This window comes from Aegilops tauschii, chromosome 2, assembly GCF_002575655.3.
Source record: "Aegilops tauschii subsp. strangulata cultivar AL8/78 chromosome 2, Aet v6.0, whole genome shotgun sequence".
NCBI classification, from domain to species: Eukaryota; Viridiplantae; Streptophyta; class Magnoliopsida; order Poales; family Poaceae; genus Aegilops; species Aegilops tauschii.
In genome coordinates, this window is record NC_053036.3 from 105149294 (window position 1) to 105166635 (window position 17342).

Here is a 17342-nt window from a genome sequence, read left to right on the forward strand (position 1 = left end):
CATCATGCATGTAAAAAGATACCAAAATGGCTTCAACATGACAAACTTCTCAACAATTTGTACCCCTGTGTCCTTGCCAAGATTGTTATGCCCCTACTAAACCAATTTTTGGCATAGATTGAACGTCTTGTAGTAAAGGCTGTCCATGAATGTTGAAATTTATATGATCCAATCTTCCGCATGGTCTGAAGGTCTGAATGGATCTCTGAAATCACAAAAACCCACTCCTAGAATATACATGCAAACAAAGCTCCTGGCGCGAACAAAAACTCAAACAAATATTTTCTAAGAGTTTTTTTTGTACATGATCAATATTAGTGTTTGATGTGTTCTTGACAATTTTCATGCAAAAAGGAACAGTTGTGTTTGTGTTTCATCAGTTAATCATGTCTCTAGAAATGCCCAAAAAATTGGCAGTCTAAAAAAATTGGCACTCAACTTTTTTTTAAAGGTTGCAATGCTTGGGCTTCGCCATAAAAAATTGCAAATGACATTTGGACATGAACATTTACATGTCTGAATTGTTTTCTATTTTTTTCACATTTGTAAATTGTAAATGTAATTTTGGGGCGCAGGAGCATATATGCTCCCTAGAGCCAAACTGAATATCTGCAAACCATGCCTCTTTTCTTCGAAATCACAAACAGTGATTGGTGCTTTTATTCAGTGCAGAGATTGTTTTGCATCTCAAATTGCAACACACCGATCTTCTCTTCTATTAGCTTATATATATGTGGATATCGACAGTACAATGGATTTCCACTATGGAAGAAAAGGGTTCTGAGAGGAACACACTTCCTTTTGCCGCTGGTATGCCCTTCATGAAACCAAAATGGATTTCTCAATCAGCAATAAGAATGTAGATCTTAATGTTTTCTCTTGGGAAAAAAGTGCAAGTATGCTTACCTCGAAGCGCTGTAGGAACCAAAAGAAACTGCGGCACAAATTATGAGCAGAAAGGGGGCTTTAACCAACGTCTTGTTTGATCTTCCGTATCCCGTTGGAACGCCAGACCTCATTACATGTACTGCATTTCAGGCATGATCATCTCATCAGCTACAAAGATGGAGGAAACAACAAATCTGCATTCTGAAACAAAATTTACCTTCCATTCTGTTCCCAAATCTTCGACCTGCAAACCGCAACGAGCATATACCATAATCCCATCAGTCAAACCAATTGCAACTTAGGTGCCAAATGATAAAGGAAAAACAAAGGCTGGTTATCAAAGTGAATAACATACCATCCTTCAAACAAGAATATGCTTCTACTATCTGCAAAACACAAACACAATTAAGCTTTGATTACAATTGTCGGAAAGAACTCAAATTCAGGAAATTGATCGTGATCCTCGTACGGAAAACCACATTCAAATATAATATTCACTCAACTGGAAAAAGTATGAGTGTTAGCACATTCAAATTTGCACAAAATCTCTTCCATACTAGGGAACGCCAAATATATGTCCATAAGCTGAACAGCTACCTAAAGCTCAGGAACTACATTAAGATCACATCTATGTTCATTTTGATACTAACGATTTAACTGTGGAAGAGCAATTAGCGTGGTAATTCCAAAAGCTCAGTAAGTACATTAAGATCACATCTATGCTCACTTTGACATCAGCGATTCAATTATGGAAGAGCAATTAGCATGGTAAACGTTGCTTCAAACATTAGCATGATCAAGCTAAATACTCGTCTAATTGCATTTCATGCCTGAATAACACCATGAACAAGGACCCCGCAAAAAAAAACACCATGAACAAGGAACATGCAAATAACAAACATCATGATGCCTGAAGTTCTTGACCATGACTGTTTTGTACCTGACCTGCTTGAATTTTGACTCCGCTTGAGGCTTCTCATGCGTCGGGACACGATCGGGATGGGACTCCATGACCATTCTTCTATACGCAGCCTTCACCTGCAACAGAAGATTCAGAGTATATATGAACTCAAATTTCGGAGATTGGCACCCACGTTTCACCAAAATCCAGCAGAAATAGCTCAGAGATTAGCTCGTCGGAGCAAGAACTAGCCAGACAAAGCGAGACTACCATCCTGAGATGACCCGCGGTTGGATATTCGCAGGGGGGCAGCGGGGGGGGGGGGGGGGGGGGGGGGGGGGGGGGGGGAGGGAGGGGGGCGAATTGGGGAAGATGGATACCTCGGAAGGGGACGGGCGGGAGTAGGGAGCGAAGCCTAGGAGCTCCATGGCCTCGCTGCTCCTCATCTCCCTCCCTCTCTTCCTCGCGCGATCGCACCGGACAAGCTGCGGCGGTGGACGGCGACGACGGCGGGGCGGCTGGCCGGTCAGGTTGGTCGCGGTAGGCGCAGTGCTCGAACGAAGCACTCAGCAGGAGAAGCCACGGTCGCTCCACATATTTGCGACGCGCGGCGGGCCTCGCTGGCAGCTTCCTGGCCGTGAGATCCAGCCTCCGCCGATCGCACGGCCGAGACGCGCTCACCGAGCCGTCACAGCGCGCTGCTCGTGCACCTGCCGACGGCCGAAGGACTCGAACGGTTCAAAGCAAGCTCTCGGCGATGCGCGCGCGAGGGGGCGGCGCGGCCGCGCCGCGGCCGGAGCACCTGGCGGCGCACGCGCGGCTCGTCAAGTCGGCCGACGCGGACGCGTTCGTCGTCAGCACCGTCATGCGAGCCTACCTCCGCGCCTCGCTCCCGCTGCAGGCCCTGCTCGTCCTCCGCGGCCTCCTCCCGCGCGCGCCCCGCCTCCTCGCCAACTCCTTCTCCCTCTCCCTCGCCCTCCAGGCCTGCGCCGCCTCCGCCGCGCTCGCCTCGTCCGCCGCGACCCGACCGCTCGGCGCCTCGCTCCACGCGCGCGCGGTCAGGTCCGGCTTCGCCGCCGCCGACCTCTTCGTCCGCACCGCGCTCGTCGAGATGTACGCCAAGTCGGGCCGCGCGGAGCTCGCGCGCGCCGCGTTCGACGAGGCGCCCCGCCGGGACGTGTTCCTCTGCAACGTCATGCTCGCGGCCTACGTCGCGCGCGGCGAGGTCGCGGAGGCGAGGCAGGTGTTCGACGGAATGCGGGACAGGGACCTGGTGTCCTGGAACACGATGATCCACGGGTACGCCGTGAGAGGGGATGTCGGGATGGCGAGGGAGATATTCGACGCGACGAGCGACAGGGACGCCTTCTCGTGGAGCTCGATGATCTCCGCGTACGCCAAGGGCCGTCGGTCCAAGGAGGCGCTCGAGCTGTGGAAGGTGATGCGAGCGGCGCGTATCGCTCCAGACTGCATCACCATGGTGAGCGTGCTCTCAGCGTGCAGCGACATGGGGGCGCTGACCATTGGCGCAGAGGTGCACCGGTTTGTCGAGAGCCACAGGGTTGAGGTAGACATGAAGCTCGGTACTGCTCTGGTCGACATGTATGCCAAGTGCGGTGACATTGAGAATTCTCTGAAGGTGTTCCACGCTATGCCTGTGATGGACGTGCTTACTTGGAGTTCAATGATCATCGGACTGGCCAATCACGGACTTGGCCATGATGCTCTAAGTTTGTTCTCGGAGATGATATCACAAGGACTGCAACCAAATGAGATCACCTTCGTTGGAGTTCTTATGGCGTGCACTCATGTTGGTCTAGTGAGTGATGGCAAGAAGTATTTCAGCTCAATGACTGACGTTCACGGTGTGGTGCCAAGGGTCGAGCACTACGGATGCATGGTCGATCTTTTGGGTCGTGCAGGCCATGTTGAGGAGGCAATGCAGCTTATCAGGAGCATGCCTTTTGAGCCAGATGCAATTATTTGGAGAACACTTCTTGGCGCCTGTCGCATCCATAAGAATGTGGAGATTGCAGAGGAAGCTATGGCTAAACTGAGAGTGTTGGATCCTCTTGCGGATGGGCACTATGTGTTACTGTCAAACATATATGCACAAGCAAACTCATGGGAAGGTGTTGCAGAAATGAGAAAGACGATCAAGAGGGAGAACATTCAGAGGGTTCCTGGAAGGAGCTCGATCGAATGGGAGAACACAGTTCACGAGTTTGTTTCCGGTGATAGATCGCATCCGAGGATTGAGGAGATCTACAAGATGCTGGAAGAGATGATTGGCCGGTTAATACAAGCAGGATATAGGCCAATGACAAGCTTGGTATTGCAGGATATTGATGAGCAATCTAAGAAGCGGGCACTGGCTGAACATAGCGAGAAGCTGGCCATTGCTTTTGGGCTGCTGACCACCCCTCCAGGGTCAACTCTTCGAATAACAAAGAACCTCAGAGCTTGTGAAGACTGCCATTCAGCGATTAAGCTTATATCCTTGGTATATGGTCGCAAGTTGATTGTTAGAGACCGGAATCGTTTCCACCATTTTAATGAAGGGCAGTGCTCATGTAAGGATTACTGGTAAACTTAGAACCTTTTATACCAGAAAAGGTTTTGGTGTAGCAATTGTTTGGCCGTACCCTGCTAGCATTCTGAAGTTTAAGGTTGCTAGATATTCTTATACTTGAGCATGCATCTGAAAGAACTGCACTAGAAGAACAATCTTCTATAGTACTCCCTCTGTAAACTAATATAAGAATGTTTAGATTACTAAAGTAGTGTTCTAAACGCTCTTATATTAGTTTACGGAGGGAGTATCATATATTATATTCTTCCGAAAGTCATGGAAGTCATTTAGAAGCTGAAGGATTTGGACAGAAGATCTGCCTTCCAGTATACATCAAACTTAAGAGGGGAAACAAAGAACAGGTAATTCTTATATGCACACTTCAACTGTTTACATAATATTTCATACATAGTCAGTAGCAAATCTGCCCAAAGTAATAAAAATAAAACTATCATGAACCATCCAAGAGAAAACTTTTTTTCCTCGGCTGGTCAATATTTGGTATTTGAATGGTGTAACTTGTATATCTACAACTTGGTTTTACAAAAATGTGTCATACATGATACCTAGTGGTGGCCTGGTGGGTCCTCTTGTTTAAAAGGGAGGATCCTTTTACCTAGTAGGCTCTCTTGCTAGAAAAAGGGTAGGGGGCCCTTTTATCAAAAGCTACTATTAAATCGATAAAGCTCTTGTCTTATAGAGTCATTCTTCAGAAGTTGCTGGCTTTTGCATATTCCCAAGTCGTCTGAGAGCGTTGCACACAGCTGCAGCAAGAATTGTGATTTGGATGTTGTGCTGTGACCGAAATGATCAAGAAATAAAAAAAATTATTTAAAGCGGACTCAGCAAGGGAAGTAACCTACCTGTCTGTATAGGGAGCAGTCTCCACATGACCTTTTGAGCTCAACAACATAAAGAGATTCATTGATCTCAAACACCTGGAATCACAGCGCAACTATGTTAAGATGCAGCAATGTCTAACAGGTACACATTGCACCATGAAATGGAAGCTGTATTGGATAGTTCCTTCTTTTTTTTGCATTAATCTGTATTTTTAACTGTGACAATATGATAAAAGTACCTCAGCAGAAATTAATAATGATCCATGCCCTCTTGGATTTGTTGGTCCCTTGCGCTCTTGGATCACTTTTAGCTGTAGAACATGATAATATAGCTGTGAACATCACTGACTGGAGAAAACAAAGTTTGTACACAATCCATTGAAACAATGTGTTTTAACATGATGCAGTTCTTAGTCCATAGACACATCTGAGGTCACTAACCTTGCCATTGTTCTTCTGTACTTGGAAGCCCATATTTATGACATTGCTCTCTATCTTCTCAAATAGATAAGTAGGGGGATAGTTTGATGCAAATCTGGTTTTTCTTTCCGAGACATCCTGCAATGAAGTCACCCATCTGAGTTTAGTGGAGGGTCACCACTACAATGAAGGACATTTATATTGGCATAGCAGATGCGCAGTGAGGACATGTACATAACTATGACAACAATCAGTGGCTTTGTCAATAACTGGTTCCTGTCTGCTATTATTTTCTTACATTGCCTAACATTTTTGTTGTTTGACGTGCTTATTATCTGAGGTGTGGCCCTTCCAAGTTAGATCCTGTTAGATGTATGGGTTTGGATTGTATCTAGCTTAGATAGACCCTTTGGTAGTAATTTTGAGGAAGTAAAATGCATGAGCATGCACTAACAAATGAGATGAAGAAACAAATATTGGACTCACTTCTTTCTCAAAAAACCCAGATAAATCAAGGCACGAGGACATTCCGATGAGTTGAAAAGCATTCATCTGGTTGATTGCGGGATTGTCTTGAATGCCATCGTGCTTCAAAAAAACCAGATGAAGTTCAGTCTTTGTCACTCGGTTAAAATTTAAAACCATGTGATTATACAGCAAATATCAGTGCACATCACATAGGCTACCTTGGTCATGTGGGAGTTGTCATCACCAACGTAATTATCGTCATCATCATCAAAAGGCACTGCTGGAGTATAACTTTGATTGAACCAATCGTGCTCCCTTATTCCGTCCATGCCAAGGCGGGTAATGGGGTTCGGATCCAGGAGTTTTCGCAGTATATCTTGGGCTCCTGGCGAAAGCCATTTAGGAATACGATAATCCCCTTTCAGAATCTGAGAATAATATCATACTGTGAGATATGGCCGCAGCAAAAAAAAAGCACATTTTGCTAGCGTGGGCCTCGATTCTTTGCTTCATACCTTCTGATAAAGGACAACCATATTTTCGTCATCGAACGGAAGATTCCCTGTAAGCATCACATAGAGGATAACACCACAGGACCATACATCTGACATAGAGCCATCATAACCTTTGTTGAGAAGGACCTACATACATACACCACTATCAGAAATTCCATCATGGAGTAAGCAGAAGAATCATGAACCCGTATTAGGTTCAGAGCCAGAGGAAATAATGCTTAGTCCTTACCTCAGGGGCTATGTAGTTAGGGCTGCCACACGTGGTATGCAGTAATCCATCTTTCTGAAAATGGGGCTTTGTTTTAGACACCAGGGGAATGATTCAGCTACCTAAAAGGAAAAATACCATACCCGTTGATGCTGTGGAAGGGCACTTAGTCCAAAATCAGAGACCTTTATGTTCCCCTTTGCATCAACCAGGACATTCTCGGGCTACAGGAGGTGCGGAAGAATGTCAGGTCTTAATCATGTATCCATTCGTAGTTCGGAATCAAAAGGTGGAAACTCTCAGTAGTTACTTACCTTAAGGTCCCTATGATAAACACCCCTCTCGTGGCAATAGCTTACAGCATCCATTAGTTGCTGGAACAGTTTCCTCCCTTCTTTCTCTGAGAGCTTGCCCTTTAGTGCCTGGCACGCATTAGGGAGTGTTAGAGATGGATGCATGTGAAGCATGCTTATCACAGTGGGAGCGTATGAAAAGAATCCTTACGATTTTCTCAAATAGCTCTCCTCCGTTTACGTACTCGAGGACCATGTATATCTTGGTCTTGCTTGCGGCAACCTGCAGAAGAAGGGTTGGAATTGTAACACACTCAGGCTGGCCAAGGATAAAGTGGGCGTGGATAATTGTTACAGAAATGCCTGATTGCTTAACCTCTTTAATTAAATAAAATAAAATTGGTATGATTTCTGTTTCTCCGTGCAATTTTATGTTTCAGGCAATCACATTTTCAATGGAGATGATGGCCTCAGCTTTCTTGGCTGGTACTGCATCTCCAGTGTAGATTGCAGTTTCGTCGTTAATGCATAATAATTTAGAGATTGTAGGGTGCAATTCTACGTTTCAGGGGACCAAATTTCTAATGCTTTGCTTCAGCGTGCAGGCATCGCTTTCCTAACCTTTCTTTCTGATCGCAGGAAGCCTAACATGGATGGAGCTGGAGTTTATCCACCAACGCAAGCAGTCGGTGAGCCGAACACTCAAAAGAAACGGTCTGGTCTCACCCCAACAAGCCTCCCTTTTCCAGGTTATCCTTAAAATTACCATTGTTGTCTAGCCCGTTTGGCACTTATCTCTCCGTTGCAATCCTATCGTGTAGCCGGTTTGGTTCTTATCCTCTCTCTCTCTCTGCATTGCATTTTGCAGTACTGTGATGTGATGATGGCTTGCAGGACCAAGAAGTTGCCTGAAACGCACAAACGATAAACTAGACGGCTCCCCCTCCCTCAATGATTGTGTTCCGTTTTGGGAGCACCCGTTTGGTGGCTTCCGGGTTGCTTAAGTTATTGCTAACACAGGGCGGGTCCTGATCCGATCGCCGTCGTTCGCCGCGGTGGACCGACGGCGGCCGCCGGATCCCCGGATCCCACGGCTGAGATGGCACGCGGACGTCCGGTCAGGTTAGCATGATCTTGACTAGGACCATATCATAATGCCCAATGGACCATGGACGTCATCAGATGTGACAGCCAGTGTTTTTTTTAGGGACAGTGTTTTGTTTTCTTGTTGCACGTAACTACGCTGGATCTTGGCCAATCTCAATGGCCGCATTAGTATATCACACACAGGGCAGAAAAATAATGCTCGCCCTGGTATAATAATGCTGGGAAAATAGTGCAAGGCAGAAAATTAATGGTGGCGTGTAACACGAGAGCGACAGGGCTCTTGCCCTTTCCTGCTCCGTCTGGGTAGAAAATTCATTGTCTGTCTGGCTGGCTAGTACTAGTCACCTCGAGCGTTCCTTTTTTTTTACACCGATGTCGCAGTCGAGAAAATTTTTAACCGCGCATGTGGGCGGTTATTCAAGGCGGACTGCTACTGGGTTGCTCGGTGAGTCTTCTTCTACCTATCGTCTCCGCGGCAGAAATAGGTTTTGGGATAAAATAATTGGAACCCGCCGCAGCTCTGGAGGTTCAGACGGCAACTTCAATGGCGCACGGTGTGGCTGCGAATCGATGTGCCGATCACGCGATTGGCGCTCATTTACTCCTACCCAACCACCCGGCTCCAAGAACATTTCAGCGCCAGGGAGAAGAAAAAGAGGACCAAATCTTACGAACTCTCTCGACTTGTGGGGTTGGGCGAGGGATGGTGGAGGTGAAATTTACCTCGTAGAGGCGGACGACGTTGGGGTGCTTGAGCAGCTTCAGCGTCGCGATCTCCGTCTTTATCTGCGCCACCACGACCACGAATAAGCAAGCAAGACGAAAGAATCCGGGAAAGAATCGGTCGATCGATTGGGCGGAGGGGGCGCGCACCTGCTCGTCGATCTTCATGGCGAGGATGCGCTGGCGGTCGAGGATCTTGATGGCGAAGGCGCGGCCGGTGTCGGCGTGCCGCGCCAGCCTCACCTTGCCGAAGTGCCCCTCCCCGAGCGTCCGCCCCATCTCGTACTTGCCCATCCGCATTGCCCCCTCCGACGCCGCCATGCCGGCGCGGCGCGCGCGCGGGCGCGGGTTCGCCGGCCTACCGGCACCTCCCTCTCGGCGGGGGCGAAGGTCAAGAAGGCTAGGACCCGAGAGCGAGCTAGAGCGCGCGCGGGCGCGGGTTCGCCGACCTGCCGGCACCTCTCGGCGGGCGGAAGGGGCAAGAAGACACAGGAGCAGCGAGGGCCCGAGAGAGCGAGAGCGAGCTAGAGCGCGCGCGCGCGTGCGTGCGTGGTGGGGTGGACTGGAGGCTGGGAGAACGTTAGGTGGGGGCAGGGAGAGCGCGGGCTTTTATCGGAGCTCGGCCTTGGCGCCTCGGGTGCTCCAGGGAGGAGTTATGGGGGGAGGAGGAATGGTTTCTGATGACCCGACCCAGACTCAACCTCAATTTGACTTCATCAAGCCCTTTTTTTTTTTCTCAGTTTCAAAAGGAAAGTTCTTGTTTTTTTATATATATTTATGTCTCAATGAATCAGGGGGAATCAGGCTTGGCCGCACGTTAAAGAGGGTGCGTTGCGTGCGTGTCTTATCCGGATGGTGATTCGCAGATCATTCGTAGTATTAATTTGTTGCATAATTGAAGCTGGATGAGAAAAGTCGGAGTTTGGTCCTTTTGTTCGACCGTAAAGATTGTTGATTGTCTCTTTGGATTGTTTATTTCTCCGACACTTTGTCAAATTATTAGAAAGCTGTATCATCCACCAAATGGAACGCCTTTTCGCTTCTCGACGGCTGTTTATCTTTTCCAAAGCACGCGGGAGAATATGCAGCCATTTGTGCGTCTCCTTCAGAAGAGGAATAAAAATAAAGGGGGAACAGCTATGTGTGTCGCGACCACATTTCAATTGCGAGAGCTCATGTGTTGGTGTCGTGCTCTCAATCAGCAGGCGTGTTGATGTCCGAGTCCAGCGCTAGATTCAAAGGCATGATGCCCAGGGGGGGGGGGGCGATATCATGGTGCTTCGTTGCTTTCTAGCTAGCCTTTGTAGAGTTAGCCGATCCACGTGTGTGCTCGCAAATGAAGCCGCTAGTAAATCATATGTGCAACACGCACGCAACCACCAGCCCTGATTACCACTCTTCCTTCCTGGTTCAAAGTACTCGAGTTATAATAAAAGAAAAAAAAAGGTGCAAAGTACTAATACTCGACTGTTAAGCTCCAGGTACACGCCATGGTGTGTGTGTCCGTACATGTCAATGAAGCGTCGGACTATTACTTAACTGTAAACCAAATGAAGCAACCATGACCCACATCGATGGGTCACAGATTCTGATTTGATCCGGCGGGTATGTATGTATGTGTGTATGATACACGAGCGGCGGGACCGCTTCTTGTCCATACACTCCCACGCGCGACTGCCGTTCACCGCATCCATTCATCCTGAGGCCATTTGAAGAAAAAACAATAATATTGTGTCCGAGATCGAAGTGAGGCTGCGGCGCGGCCGCGCGTCTGCTCCTGTGCTGCCGATCGCCATCCGCCGATCCACGCGTCGACATCCGTATCAGAATCGCGGCCGGGTGGGGTGGGGTAGGGGTGGCCCCGTTGATCGGGTCGAGCAGTCCGGTGATCGATCGATCCGGTCGGCGCGGCTGTGCGTGGCCGGCAGGGGCCGCGGGCCGCGGTGACCGCGTTGTCCCCGCCCCGCGCGGCACCGCACCGTCGGGCGGACAGAGCGCGCGCTCGCCGTCCTTGTAGTTTCCCGGAGGTTCGGGCCGTGAGCCGCCGCCCCGCTGGCGTCGTCTGGTGGTGGCGGTAGCCGCATGCGTGTGCCCGCGAGCGCGTTGACTGGTGGTTGTGGGGCGGTTGCTTCCTGGATCGCCGGCGTCGCGCGGGGAAGCGTTCGGTTTTTTGCACGCGTTTGCGGCGAAAAGGCTGGCGGCTCCGGGGACTACGGGACCGGAAAAGAAGAAGCCAGCGTTACGGCCCGGTGGCGGCATGACGCTTTTTCCAGAGAACAGGTTGACGGCGCCGGTCGACGGTGGTGGCAGCAACGCTTCGAAGGCCGTCCGTGGGCGGCGCGTGGCACCGGCCGAGGGATGCCGGCGGTGACTGTGACACGCACGCGCTCTTTGGGTGAACGCTGGCTTGATCGCTGCCCTTGAGATTTCGGCCATACAATGCGTGTATAACTAAAGAAGGCCTTGTGCGGTGAAAGATGCAGTGTCAGTTGGGTGTACCACGTGTTGTCTTAGACGGGCCGTGTCGGAACTGCATGCAGATCTGGCGAATAAGCCCTTTACTAATAAATTTTTTTCAATTTTTTTTCAAAACTAGTAATGACGCACCACACACCAGGTGTGCCATTAGTAACCCTGGTTACCAATGATTACTGTATGATTGAATCGGGGGCGTCACAAGTTGGTATCAGAGCCGACTGCCTGTAGGTAACCTCCTTCCAACTCCTTGGTCGAAGTCGAGTCTAGTCACTACAAAAACTTTTACTAACATGGTTGTGTGTCTTACGGGCCCACGTCGCCATTGGGTGGTATTAGGATCTTTTACTCCTCAATCTTTATTCCGGCACTCTGATATCTCTTCTACTCGGGTTAAAGATTTTGCTAACTCTAACACTAGGTTCTCGTAACTACTTCTCCCTGGAGAGCCCCTTATTTCAGATGATCGCTTGGTGCACCAGAAGATTTCGAAGATACTCTCCGATGTTTTTCCTGAGATCCTTGTGCCCATCGCTTTTGCAATTCCCTTCCATCGATAAACCCCTATGGATGACCACGTACACTTGTCATTCATACAATCATTCCCCCGTTGGTCTTGTTATTACAAGATACCCCTAGTACTCTCCGTTGTTCCGAGAATCCTTTGTGCCTTCTGCTTTGCAGCTTCTTTTCGCACTGCGGATAATTCACTTAACCAGGGTTCGTTCGTCCCCAGTTGTTCATATGCTTTCCAAAATACCTGAAAATGCTATCTGACCTTTCAAAACCCTCTGCGGCCTATTGCTCTTGATTCTCCTTGCCTGCTTGCATTAGGATTAATTCCATATGTCTAGCAATATTCTTTAAAATTCTTTGTGATTGTCATTCTGTTCCTATGGATTCAGCGAGTGTGCGAATACTCGCAATCATCAATTAACCCTTGGAAATTTTCTTTCCGGCTCAGACATACTTCCAGATATGAGCTGGTTCTTCCCCAATCCAGATTTGATCGGGTGCACCTCTAAGTCTATTCAACTTACCCAACTTTTGATCAGAGCCTCTGCTTCTGATCCTTCATCTTGAAATCATAATTCCTTTGTACATAAGCATCGAAGCATTCAAACGTTTCTATAATCCGATGCCTTTGCATTCTTTCCTTCTTCTAATTGAGTTCTTTCCTTCTTCTGGTTGAGTACTAATACGCACATCAGATACATTGAGGACCGCTGAATCCTTTGTTGGATTATTATCCAGCAATGTCCTTCACATTCAAATCTCGTACGCTCTCCCCCTGATACATATTGCCTTCGGTAAATTGTATCCTCTGCTTATTGTCAACCATGCTCTGCTATTGAGCTGATGTTATATGCTATGGAAGTTAGTGGTATAAGTTCCTAAGATGCCCCAATGGGTTGAACCTATGTTTTCCCTAATCCGTGTGAACTCGAAAGTTATGCGAGTCATACTCTTTTGGTGCTTCACCAGATAAATTTTCAGCACTACAATTTCTTTGAAAAGTAGAAGTGAATGAAAGGTTATGCATTGAAGAAGTGGGAGTCGACCTTGAACTTTGTGTTCATGCCCATGGACCCGATGTAGAACTTATCATGGAAGCTTCTCGTAAAAATAATTATTTCTTTGGTACAAGCTCATCTGGTATCTATGAATTGATCCTTTGCAACCGTGGTTCCGACCATGATTGTTCTCCTTTGATTCCATTTCTCAGACAAGTTAAATCATTTGTCTTCTGCAGATCAATACATCTCCGCAACCTCTATTTTGATCTTTCTTCGAGTATTATCCTCCTGTATCTCGAGAATAACAGAGAATTGTGTTGCTTCCTATGAGTATTCATCTAGTATTACTTCTCACCGATTTCAGATTCCCCCCCGGGTTCTTAGTTATCAGTCACTCGAGAATACCGATAAGAGAATCGATCCCGCACTTCGATTCAACAACTCTAAGTAATTTTCGTTGCTTACGAGTTTAATAATCCTTCAAGTCATTCCTAGCCTGATCGACTAAATCATTATCGTGCTAATTCTAACTGTGCTACCTGGTCCTTATGCCCGGAGCAACTTCCGTTGACGATCTAAGCCTACGTCGATCTTCCTCATCTTATCATTTTATCTCGAACAACAAGCTTGATTTCGAGCTTGTGTCAAATCTATGGTTCTCATAGCCTCACTTCATCCTTCCTTTTGCTTGATGTCGCGCTGCTCGATGGCATCTTCATAGTCTCTCAACAAAATTTGTCGTGATCACCATAAACACTTTGGCTTCTTCAGAGATGTCAATTGAATTCATGGTTAGAAATACCGTCCCTGCCCCTCGATGGTTTGTGATATCATCGGTGACATCCTTGACTTCCTGCCAACACAGACCTGGTCGTGTTTGGTTATTCCTTACGTTCCGAGATAATCTTGGAAGTGTTCCTTTGTATCTTTTGAGATCTTCAGATCCAACTCTTACCCGAAACACCATGTTATTGCTACCTCGAAGCATGACTATGGTACTTTGTATATCAACAAGAACATTGGAAGCGCAATGCTAAATGTTTCTTGATTTATTATTCAAACACCGTGGTGTGGGTAATATCATGATTCTTCCCTCGCCCCTTTGTCTAAATACTTTTGAACTTGCTGTCCTATCATGTATATCATGCCCCGCCTTTCCTTGGGAAGGATATACCCTAAATTCTTGTGTGCAAACACATTTTTCCTCCCCTTTGATCTGATTAATCCTGATAATCACATTTTCCTTTCCATTGGTTTGTTAGTCTTTCTATTGATCTATATGATAAAAGAAGAAATAATTCCCTGCTTATAAAAATGCCTCAAGGTACAATTCGGTCAGTACGACCCTGTTACTAATGTTGATGACATTCCGGTAACCACCGATGGACGAGAACTTTGCCTACTGGTCTAATGGGGAACGTAGTAATTTCAAAAAAAAAATCCTACGCACACACAAGATCATGGTGATGCATAGCAATGAGAGGGGAGAGTGTTGTCTATGTACCCTCATAGACCGTAAGCAGAAGTGTTATGACAACGCGGTTGATGTAGTCGTACGTCTTCATGATCGACCGATCCTAGTACTGAAAGTACGGCACCTCCGCGATCTGCACACGTTCGGCTCGTGATGTCCCACGAAATCACGATCCAGCAGAGTGTCGAGGGAGAGCTATGTCAGCACGACGGCATGATGACGGTGATGATGAAGCTACCGGTGCAGGGCTTCGCCTAAGCACTGCAACGATATGACCGAGGTGGATTATGGTGGAGGGGGCACCGCACACGGCTAAGAGATTAATGATCAACTTGTGTGTTCTAGGGTGCCCCCTGCCCCGTATATAAAGGAGCAAGGGGGGAGGCCGGCCGGCCCTTGGGGCGCGCCAAGGAGGGGGAGGAGTCCTCCTTGTAGTAGGAGTAGGACTCCCCCTTTCCTAGTCCAACTAGGAGGAGGAAGGGGGAAGGAAGGAGAGGGAGAGGAGAACGAAAGGGGGGGCGCCCCCCTCCCTAGTCCAATTCGGACTCCCTATAGGGAGGGGCGTGGCTGCCCCTTGTGGGCTGCCTCCCCTCTTCCCTATGGCCCATGTAGGCCCAATAGCCCCCCCGGGGGTTCCGATAACCCCCCGACGCTCCGATAATTATCCGGTGACCCCCGGAACTCATCCGGTGTCCGAATATAGTCATCCAATATATCAATATTCATGTCTCGACCATTTCGAGACTCCTCGTCATGTCCGTGATCACATCCGGGACTCCGAACTATCTTCGGTACATCAAAACACATAAACTCATAATACCGATCGTCACCGAACGTTAAGCGTGCGGACCCTACGGGTTCGAGAACTATGTAGACATGACCGAGACAAGTCTCCGGTCAATAACCAATAGCGGTACCTGGATGTTCATATTGGCTCCTACATATTCTATGAAGATCTTTATTGGTCAAGCCGCATAACAACATACGTTGTTCCCTTTGTCATCGGTATGTTACTTGCCCGAGATTCGATCGTCGGTATCTCAATACCTAGTTCAATATCGTTATTGGCAAGTCTCTTTACTCGTTTCGTAATGCAACATCCCACAACTAACTCATTAGTCACATTGCTTGCAAGGCTTATAGTGATGTGCCTTACCGAGAGGGCCCAGAGATACCTCTCCGACAATCGGAGTGACAAATCCTAATCTCGATCTATGCCAACTCAACAAGTACCATCGGAGACACCTGTAGAGCACCTTTATAATCACCCAGTTATGTTGTGACGTTTGGTAGCTCCGGTATTCGGGAGTTGCATAATCTCATAGTCATAGGAACATGTATAAGTCATGAAGAAAGCAATATCAATATACTAAACAATCAAGTGCTAAGCTAACGGAATGGGTCAAGTCAATCACATCATTCTCTAATGATGTGATCCCGTTAATCAAATGACAACTCATGTCTATGGTTAGGAAACTTAACTGTATTTGATTCAACGAGCTAGTCAAGTAGAGGCATACTAGTGACACTCTGTTTGTCTATGTATTCACACATGCACTAAGTTTCCGGTTAATACAATTCTAGCATGAATAATAAACATTTATCATGATATAAGGAAATATAAATAACAACTTTATTATTGCCTCTAGGGCATATTTCCTTCAGTCTCCCACTTGCACTAGAGTCAATAATCTAGATTACACAGTAATGATTCTAACACCCATGGATTCTTGGTGCTGATCATGTTTTGCTTGTGAGAGAGGCTTAGTCAACGGGTCCGCAACATTCAGATCCGTATGTATCTTGCAAATCTCTATGTCTCCCTCCTTGACTTGATCGCGGATGGAATTGAACCGTCTCTTGATGTGCTTGGTTCTCTTGTGAAATATGGATTCCTTTGCCAAGGCAATTGCACCAGTATTGTCACAAAAGATTTTTATTGGACCCGATGCACTAGTATGACACCTAGATCGGATATGAACTCCTTCATCCAGACTCCTTCATTTGCTACATCCGAAGCAGCTATGTACTCCGCTTCACACGTAGATCCCGCCACTACGCTTTGCTTAGAACTGCGCCAACTGACAGCTCCACCGTTCAATATAAACATGTATCCGGTTTGTGACTTAGAGTCATCCGGATCAGTGTCAAAGCTTGCATCGACGTAACCATTTACGATGAGCTCTTTGTCACCTCCATAAACGAGAAACATATCCTTAGTCCTTTTCAGGTATTTTAGGATGTTCTTGACCGCTGTCCAGTGATCCACTCCTGGATTACTTTGGTACCTCCCTGCTAAACAAATAGCAAGGCACACATCAGGTCTGGTACACAGCATTGCATACATGATAGAGCCTATGGCTGAAGCATAGGGAACACCTTTCATTTTCTCTCTATCTTCTACAGTGGTCGGGCATTGAGTCTGACTCAATTTCACACCTTGTAACACAGGCAAGAACCCTTTCTTTGCTTGATCCATTTTAAACTTCTTCAAAACTTTATCAAGGTATGTGCTTTGTGAAAGTCCAATTAAGCGTCTCGATCTATCTCTATAGATCTTGATGCCCAATATATAAGCAGCTTCACCGAGGTCTTTCATTGAAAAACTCTTGTTCAAATATCCAGAAATTCTATATCATTTCCAATCAATAATATGTCATCCACATATAATATTAGAAATGCTACAGAGCTCCCACTCACTTGTAAATACAGGCTTCTCCAAAAGTCTGTATAAAACCATATGCTTTGATCACACTATCAAAACGTTTATTCCAACTCCGAGATGCTTGCACCAGTCCATAAATGGATCGCTGGAGCTTGCACACTTTGTTAGCATCCTTTGGATCGATAAAACCTTCAGGTTGCATCATATACAACTCTTCTTCCAGAAATCCATTCAGGAATGCAATCTTTACATCCATTTGCCAAATTTCATAATC

The 17342-nt window shown here is 47.1% G+C and overlaps 3 protein-coding genes across 3 annotated transcripts; 1 reads left to right on the top strand and 2 right to left on the bottom strand.

Moving 5' to 3' along the window:
* Positions 1 to 625: 625 nt before the first annotated feature.
* On the bottom strand, positions 626 to 2379 carry LOC109735318 (uncharacterized). Its single transcript, XM_045232706.2, has 6 exons — positions 2170 to 2379; positions 1834 to 1926; positions 1244 to 1274; positions 1106 to 1132; positions 907 to 1027; positions 626 to 817 (listed from the first exon to the last, which is right to left on the bottom strand). The coding sequence occupies exons 1-6, from the start codon at positions 2233 to 2235 to the stop codon at positions 763 to 765; spliced, it is 393 nt and encodes a 130-aa protein (XP_045088641.1). The 5' UTR covers positions 2236 to 2379; the 3' UTR covers positions 626 to 762.
* A 102-nt stretch (positions 2380 to 2481) lies between these two features.
* Positions 2482 to 4477, top strand: LOC109735302 (pentatricopeptide repeat-containing protein At5g48910). The gene has a single exon (XM_020294500.4). It carries the CDS (start codon positions 2547 to 2549, stop codon positions 4377 to 4379), a length of 1833 nt encoding a protein of 610 aa, XP_020150089.1. The 5' UTR covers positions 2482 to 2546; the 3' UTR covers positions 4380 to 4477.
* A 223-nt stretch (positions 4478 to 4700) lies between these two features.
* Positions 4701 to 9629, bottom strand: LOC109735301 (CBL-interacting protein kinase 21). The gene is made up of 13 exons (XM_020294499.4): positions 9088 to 9629; positions 8938 to 9000; positions 7319 to 7390; positions 7129 to 7236; positions 6958 to 7038; positions 6836 to 6889; positions 6607 to 6732; positions 6310 to 6519; positions 6110 to 6211; positions 5645 to 5761; positions 5443 to 5514; positions 5225 to 5299; positions 4701 to 5125 (listed from the first exon to the last, which is right to left on the bottom strand). The coding sequence occupies exons 1-13, from the start codon at positions 9256 to 9258 to the stop codon at positions 5021 to 5023; spliced, it is 1356 nt and encodes a 451-aa protein (XP_020150088.1). The 5' UTR covers positions 9259 to 9629; the 3' UTR covers positions 4701 to 5020.
* Positions 9630 to 17342: the final 7713 nt, after the last annotated feature.

What these genes read in the sequence shown, in the direction of transcription:
- LOC109735318 (XM_045232706.2), bottom strand. Translation starts at nt 2,235, where the DNA reads ATGAGGAGCAGCGAGGCCATGGAGCTCCTAGGCTTCGCTCCCTACTCC. An exon ending in CCCGCCCGTCCCCTTCCGAG is followed by an intron (nt 1,927 to 2,169) that starts GTATCCATCTTC and finishes CTTCTGTTGCAG; the next exon opens with GTGAAGGCTGCGTATAGAAG. An exon ending in CGGAGTCAAAATTCAAGCAG is followed by an intron (nt 1,275 to 1,833) that starts GTCAGGTACAAA and finishes TGTGTTTTGCAG; the next exon opens with ATAGTAGAAGCATATTCTTG.
- LOC109735302 (XM_020294500.4), top strand. Translation starts at nt 2,547, where the DNA reads ATGCGCGCGCGAGGGGGCGGCGCGGCCGCGCCGCGGCCGGAGCACCTG.
- LOC109735301 (XM_020294499.4), bottom strand. Translation starts at nt 9,258, where the DNA reads ATGGCGGCGTCGGAGGGGGCAATGCGGATGGGCAAGTACGAGATGGGG. An exon ending in CCATGAAGATCGACGAGCAG is followed by an intron (nt 9,001 to 9,087) that starts GTGCGCGCCCCC and finishes GTGGTGGCGCAG; the next exon opens with ATAAAGACGGAGATCGCGAC. An exon ending in TACAGAAGAACAATGGCAAG is followed by an intron (nt 5,515 to 5,644) that starts GTTAGTGACCTC and finishes CATGTTCTACAG; the next exon opens with CTAAAAGTGATCCAAGAGCG.